The sequence below is a fragment of the Microtus ochrogaster genome, unplaced genomic scaffold (assembly GCF_000317375.1).
Source record: "Microtus ochrogaster isolate Prairie Vole_2 unplaced genomic scaffold, MicOch1.0 UNK63, whole genome shotgun sequence".
In the NCBI taxonomy this organism is placed as follows: Eukaryota; Metazoa; Chordata; class Mammalia; order Rodentia; family Cricetidae; genus Microtus; species Microtus ochrogaster.
The window spans coordinates 160,286-168,223 of record NW_004949161.1 but is presented as its reverse complement, the minus strand read 5'-3'; the positions used below and the strand labels follow the sequence as shown (position 1 = coordinate 168,223).

The 7,938-nt window shown below is 39.1% G+C and overlaps 1 protein-coding gene across 5 annotated transcripts in view; it reads left to right on the top strand.

Moving 5' to 3' along the window:
- The window catches only part of Large1 (LARGE xylosyl- and glucuronyltransferase 1), a 573,700-nt gene that overhangs the window by 547,282 nt on the left and 18,480 nt on the right, over positions 1-7,938 (top strand). For all 5 annotated transcript variants that reach the window (XM_026777408.1, XM_026777405.1, XM_026777407.1 and 2 more), the window contains one exon: positions 3,418-3,564. In XM_026777408.1, coding sequence (XP_026633209.1) covers positions 3,418-3,564 — 147 coding nt within the window. The remainder of the gene's footprint in view (positions 1-3,417; positions 3,565-7,938) is intronic.

The following is a 7,938-nucleotide window of genomic DNA, read 5'->3' as shown; positions in this document are numbered from 1 at the left end:
AGGACCTTCTGGCTTTCATTGTTTCCATGGAGAAGTCAGGTGTAAGTCTGATCGGTTTACCTTTATAAGTAACTTGGCCTTTTTCCTTTCCAGCTCTTAAAATTCTTTCCTTTTTCTGTATGCTTTGTGTTTTGATTATTATATGGCGAGGGGATGTTTGTTTTTTGTTTTTTTTTTGATCCAGCCTATTCACTCTTCTGTATGTTTCTTGAACCTTCATAGGTATATCTTTCTTTAGGTTGGGAAAGTTTTCTTCTATAATTTTATTAAATATATTTTCTGGACTATTCAACTGCACTTCTCCTTTTTCTCCTCCAATTATTCTTAGGTTTGGTCTTTTTATTGTGTCCCGTATTTCCTGAATGTTTTGTGATGAGAGTTTTTTTGGACTTGCTGTTTTCTTTGATCGGTGTGTTTATTTTCTCTATGGTATCTTCCGAATCTGAGATTCTTTCTTCTAACTCTTGTATTCTGTTGGTTATGCTTGTTTCTGTAGACTCTGTTTGTTTACTTAAATTTTCCATGTCCAGCCGGCCCTCTGTTTGTGTTTTCTTCTTTGCCTCCATTTCAGTTTTCAAGTCTTGAACTGTTTCCATTATCTGTTTGATTGTTTTTCCTTGGTTTTCTGGGGTATCATTCACTGATTTATTCAATTCTTCAAACTTTCTGTTATATTTCTCATCCATTTCTGTAAGGGGTTTTTTTACATGCTGTTTAAGGGCGTCAATCACTTTCATGAAGTTTATCTTTTCTACTTCTTCTTGATTAAGGTGTTCATGTCCTCCCGTTGTGAAGTCGCTGGTTTCTGGTGGCTTCATGTTGCATTTCAGCATGTAGGGTGAATTCTTGCATTGGCGTCTGCCCATCTCTTCTTCCAAATGCTCCCTTATGGATCTTCTTTTACCGGATCAGGTCTCCTTGCCTACTGATGTACCTTCCCAGTGCTGGCTCTCCCCAGTGATGGCTCTCCTGTTGCCAAGATCAGATCTCCGTGCTCAATGATGGCTCTCCCCAATGTTGGCTCTCCTGGTGCTGAGAGATCAGGTCTCCGTGCTGGTTGGGTAGCTTGTAAACAAAGTGCCTACCTTGCTTGGTGCAGGCAGGCTATAGAAACAAAGGAACTCTCGCCCGCTTGGGTGCCCTGAGGATTCCGACCCAGTGCCCAGACAGGCTGGGCTGGGTGATTTATGTGTCGAAATAGGACAGTGGGGCCAAAGTGGAGAGGGTTCTGGATGAAAGTTGGGTGGGATAGGAAGAAAGAGGCAGTATGCAGGGAGTAGAGGCCCTGCAGAGAGCCCAAGAAGGTGGTTGAGAAACTTCTGAGTAGCTGGCACGTGATGCGTGGATGTACAGTGACCACTGACTAAGTAACAATATCTCGTGTCTTAGGGTTTCTTTTGCTATGAAGAGATACTATGACCACAGCAACTTTTATAAGTGAAAATGTTTAATTGGGTGGCTTATAGTTTCAGAGGTTTAGTCCATTATCATGGCCGGATATGGATGCATGCAGGCAGACATGGTGCTGAAGAAGGAGCTGAGAGTTAATACATCTTCATCTGCAGGTAACAGAAAGTGAATTGAGACACTGGGCATATCTTGGGCATAGCAGACCTCAAACCCTGCTACAACAGTGACACACTTCTTCCAACATGGCCACACCTACTCCAACCAAGCTACACTTCCTAATAGTGCCACTTTTAGTGAGCTTATTGCGGTCAATTACATTCAAGCTACTCTATCCCCCAACATTTTTATGTCCTAGAGTCCCAGGGACCCAAGAATATTCTTTAGACTTAGATTATTATTTCATATCTAAAGTAGATAAGTAGGTCCATACCTTTTTTAGGCTCAACTGTGTATATCATGTAGGTTTAATACAAAAGCCTGATTCTAGGTATCTGGCCACAGAGGAAGGAACTGTAGATATTTGACAACTTGTTCAGACAAACAAGGGGGAGAAGAATGCAGGCCAAGACAGACTGACTGACACCCATGACTCTCAGACTTGCTGAGGATAGTTTACAAACATCTGTCTTCTGTCATCCTTTATAAACCTCTGTAGTAGTGATGTGGGGTGAATCACTGTAATTATAAGAACTTAATATAGTGATATTCAAGGGATTCCAAGAAGAGCTTCCAGGCTACTTCTTGAGCACCTCTTATCTATTCACCAAAGTCTCATAAGACTAAAATGATGATCTCAGAAATCTGTCCTTATCTGTCCTGGTCCATAGTCTTCATCACCATTAATTGTTATAAAGTCCTGACTATATGCTTCTCAGCCTGTGGCCCTGTTCTGCTCTGCCTTGGACCAGGTTAACCCAGTGACTAAAACAGCATGTGACTTCTCTTTGAACATCTTATCTAGTCCAGGCTTTAAGTTCAGACTCCAAGTTTTGTTAAGTGAAGTGGCTTCACATGGCTATGAAGGCTGCTTCTCCCAGGATTTTTCAAGATGCCTTCCAGTGTCTGCCATTCCCTCAAGCCTTTCAACTGTTTTTTCTATTGTAGAAATAGACGCAGAAGGTCCATGAGTGCATCAAGATCCTAGGTCAGTGGTGTGACTACATACAAAATGAAGTACTAAGATCATAGCCAAAAGTAGATCAGGCCACAGAATAATGACAAGACTGCAGATGATACTTTCTATTTACCACTGCATACTTGCATCCTGCCATGTGTACTGCTTGGTGTGATATTACCTCATCTACAATAGGCAGGCATTATTGTCACAATTCTGGGCAGGAGAAACGTGAGGTAGTACAGGAAGTCTGTCAGAAACTGAGCTCAGTTATTTGACCAGGACAAGACTCAAAGTAACATTGCCAGAATTCAAATGCAGTTTGTATTTCTTAAAAGTATCATGCTATACTGCTATCTCTGAGCCTTTCGTCTTTTCCAAGAGATAGTGTTGGAACTGGTAGCCAACAGTCCAACTCGGGGGCAGGAGCCAGGTTCTGAGGAGTCAATGAAGTTGGAGAACTCTTCCATGTAATCCATCAGCCTTCTGACTTATGTTGACTGGTGCTGGCCATGTACTTTGCAGGTTCAGGATCAGGGTCATCCCAGAGTTGAGGGGTCATGGGTGGTCTTTCCTCTCATTGGCTTTGTATCCCTGGTCTTCTATGACTTGCAGTGTTGTAGAAGAGGTAGACATAGGTCCTTTGAGATTTCCCCCTTCTATTCCTGGCTGTGATAGTAGCACACTGCAATTTTGTGGGCAGTAGACCCAGCCTCTACCATTTAGTGTGCTCTCGGTTAGCAATGATAATCTGTCAGTTCCTCTCTGTGCTCTGTATGAGGCATTTGAACAGTTGCTTAACCTTCCTGGACTGATCATCAGCTTATCCTCACAAGGAAGAGGCTTGACCTGACATCAAAGGCACCTTATATCTCTCTTTGCATCTCTTTCAGGAAGTCTGTCATCCAGCTTGACCTTGCCAACACGAAGAAAGCGATGATTGTCCCCGCATTCGAGACACTGCGATACCGACTCTCTTTCCCCAAGTCAAAAGCAGAGCTTCTGTCAATGTTGGACATGGGGACCCTATTTACATTCAGGTGAGTGACCCTCACAGCACACATCTGCAGTTCCCAAAGCATTTCTCTCCCAGTACACCCAGATGTCAAAGATGTTGGCAAAGAGGTCAGTATGTTGCATTAGTCCACTATAAAACCAAAGAGAGATACTAATCCCAGTATCCTTGGGACTCTGCTATTTCTCCCTGACATGTTATTTACTTTGCTTTATACATGGATGGTAGGGACTGGATCCAGATGGAAAGAGGCTTTCTGGGGCAAGAAGCCACACATTTATGTTCATACTTTAAAAGGCATGAAAAATTCCATTTAGCACCTTGTGACTATCCCTTAGCTCAGAATTCTGCCTTTGGTGTACATGGTAATGTTCTCTAGAAGAACAAAATTGATAGAATGAATATATATATATATATATATATATATATATATATATATATATATATATATATATGGATTTATTAGATTACCACATGCAATACAATCAGAATGGTCCAAAAATGGCTGTTTCTATTGGAGAAGCCAAGAATATAGTTGTTCCCCAATCCAGGTGTCTAAGTACTACAACAATACAATCTTATGCCAAGAATCTGGTAGATTCTTTCTCTTCAGTACACATTGAAAGGCTGAAGAAGCTTGTACTAATACCACAGAAGGAAATAGCAATGGTAAGAGTAATTAGATAGATGAATTTGTCAGCCAGAGTGAAAACCAAGTAAACAAAAAGCTTTCCTTCTTCCAGGTCTGGCTACTACCCACATTTAGGGAAGGTCTTCCATATTAATTAAGGCAATCAAGACAATGCCTACACAGACTTTCCAGGGCAACCCAATATGTACAATCCCTCATTGAGACCCTCCCCCTCCTCCTTTCTCCCTACCCCACCCCACCCCACCCCTACCCCCATGCTTCCAACTTTTGCCTGGTGATCTTGTTTGCTTCCAATTTCCAGAAAGATCTATATATGGGTTTTTTTTTTTGGTTTATCTAATTACTTAGCTTTTCTAGGATCACTAACTATAGGCTCAATGTCCTTTGTTTATGGCTAGAATCCACTAATGAATTAGTACATACCATATTCGTATTTTTGGGTCTGGATTAACTCACTCAGGATAGTATTTTTATTTCCATCCATTTGCATGCAAAATTAAAGATGTCATTGTTTTTACCGCTGAGTAGTAGATGTGCCACACTTTCTTTATCCATTCTTTCATTGAGGGACATCTAGGTTGTTTCCAGGTTCTGGCTATTACAAATAATGATGCTATGAACATAGTTGAACAAATGATTTTGTAGAATGATTGAATGGTATTGCTGGTTCCTGAGGTAGGTTGACTCCCACTTTCTGAGAAACTGCCACACTGATTTCCAAAGTAGTTGCATGAGTTTGTATTCCCACCAGCAAAAGATGAGTGTTCCCCTTACTCCATATCTTTTCCAGCATAGTTTATCATTGGTGTTTTTGATTTTAGCCATTCTGACAGGTATAAGATAGTATCTCAAAGTTGTTTTGATTTGTGTTTCCCTGATAGCTAAGGAAGGTGAACATGTCCTTAAGTATCTTTTGGCCATTTGAAATTCTTCTGTTGACAATTCTCTGTTCAGTTCAATACCCCATTCTTAATTGGTCATTAAGAATTTTAATGTCTAGCTTCTTGAGTTCTTTATGTATTTGGGAGATCAGACCTTTGTCTGATGTGGAGTTGGTGAAAATCTTCTCCCATTCAGAAGGTTGCCTTTTTGTCTTAATGACTGTGTTCTTTGCTTTACAGAAGCTTCTCAGTTTTAGAAGGTCCCATTTATTCATTTTTGCTCTTATTGTTTGTGCTATGGAGGTTATACATAGGAAGTGGTCTCCTGTGCCCATGTATTGCAGGCTACTTCCCACTTTCTCTTCTATCAGGTTCAGTGTGGTCAGATTTATATTGAGGTTTTTAATCCATTTAGACTTGAGTTTTGTGCATGGTGATAGATATGGACCTATTTTTATTCTTTTACAGGTTGACACCCAGTTATGCCAGCACCATTTGTTAAAGATGCTTTCTTTCTTCCATTGTATAATTTTAGCTTCTTTGTCAAAAATCAGGTGTTTATAGTTGTGTGGATTAATATCTGAGTCTTCAATTCGATTCCATTGGCCAACATCTCTGTTTTTTATGCCAATACCAAGCTGTTTTCATTACTGTAGCTCTGTAATAGAGTTTGAAGTCAGGGATGGTAATGCCTCCAGAAGATCCTTTATTGTATAAGACTGTTTTGGCTATCCTGGGTTTTTTGCTTTTCCATATAAAGTTGATTATTGTTCTCTCAAGGTCTGTGAAGAATTTTGTTGGGATTTTGATGGGGATTGTGATGGGGATTGCATTGAATCTATAGATTACCTTTGGTAGAATTGCCATTTTTACTTTGTTGATCCTACCAATCCAAGAGCATGGGAGATCCTTCCATTTTCTGGTATCCTCTTCAATTTCTTTCTTCAAAGACTTAAAGTTCTTGTCAAATAGATCTTTCACTTCCTTGGTCAGAGTTAACCCAAGATATTTTATGCTATTTGTGGGTATTGTGAAAGGTGATGCTTCTCTGATTTCCCTCTCTGCTTCCATATCCTTTGTGTATAGAAGGGCTACTGATTTTATAAGCGGATCTTATATCCTGCCACATCACTGAAGGTATTTATCAGCTGTAGGAGTTCTTTGGTAGAGTTTTTGGGGTCACTTATGTACACTATCATATCATCTGCAAATAACAAAAGTTTGACTTCTTTCTTTCCAATTGGAATCCCCTTTATCTTCTTATATTGTCTTATTGCTATTACTAGAACGTCAAGCACTATATTTAAGAGATATGGAGAGAATGGACAGCCTTGTCTTGTTCCTGATTTTAGTGGAATTGCTTTGAGTTTTTCTCCATTTAATTTGATGTTAGCTGTCAGCTTGCTGTAAGTAGCTTTTATTATAATCTCTTCAAGACCTTTATAATAAAGGGATGTTGAATTTTGTCAAATGCTTTTTCAGCATCTAATGAAATGATCGTATGTTTTTTTTCTTTCAGTTTATTTATATGATGGATTACATTGATAGATTTTCGTATGTTGAACCACCCCTGCATTCCTGGAATGAAGCCTACTTAATCATAATGGATGATTTTTTTTATGTGTTCTTGGATTCGATTTGCCAGCATTTTATTGAGAATTTTTGCATCGATGTTCATGAGTGAGTTTGGTCTGTAATTCTCTTTCTTTGTTGAGTCTTTGTGTGGTTTTGGTATCAGGATAACTATAGCCTCATAAAAAGAGCTTGGCAAGGACTCTTTCTTTCTATTATGTGAAACACATTGAGGAGTATAGGTATTAACTCTTCTTGGAAGTTCTGGTAGAATTCTGCACTAAAACCATCTGGTCCAGGGCTTTTTTGGTTGGGTGGTTTTTGATGACAGTTTCTATTTCCTCGCGACTTATAGGTCTATTTAAATTGTTTACCTGGTCTTGATTTAATTTTGGTATATGGTATTTATCTAAAAAATATCTATTTCTTTTAAATTTTCCTATTTTGTGGCATACAGGCTTTTGGAGTAAGACCTAATGATTCTCTGAATTTCCTCAGTTTCACTTTTATGTCCCATTTTATTTCTGATCTTATTAATTTGAGTGTTCTCTCTCTTCCTTTTGATTAGATTGAATAGGGGTTTGTCAATCTTGTTGATTTTCTCAAAGAACCAGCTCTTTGTTTCATTGATCCTTTGGATTGTTTTCTGTGTTTCTATTTTGTTGATTTCAGCCCTCAGTTTGATTATTTCCAGTCTTCTACTCCTCCTGGGAGAGTCTGCTTCTTTTCTTTCTAGAGCTTTCAGGTGTGCTGTTAAGTCTCTAATGTGGGATTTCTCCGTTTTCTTTATGTGGACACTTAGTGCTATGAACTTTCCTCTTAGCACTGCTTTCATAGTGTTCCATAGGTTTGGATATGTTGTGTCGTTATTTTCGTTGGATTCAACGAAGACTTTAATTTCTTTGTTTAATTCTTCCTTGACCCAGGGGTGGTTCAGTAGTTGACTGTTCAGTTTCTATGAATTTGTAGGCTTTCAGGGAGTGGAATTGTTGTTAAATTCTAACTTTACTCCATGGTGATCTGATAAGATTCAGGTAGTTATTCCATTTTTTTGGGGGGGGGAGGTTGGGGTTTTTTTTTTTTAAATCAAGTAGATTTTAATTAACAATCTTAGAGAATTCACAGGAATATTTGCAATTTATTCATGATGGGGAAGGACTTTGTTGAGAGAGAGAGAGAAAGACTCATTTGCTTGGGCGTTAAGTCTACTCTGGATGCTTGGGGACCACAACATAACAAAGATTTTTTTTTAATTTTTTTATTTATTGAGGATTTCTGCCTCCTCCCCGCCACC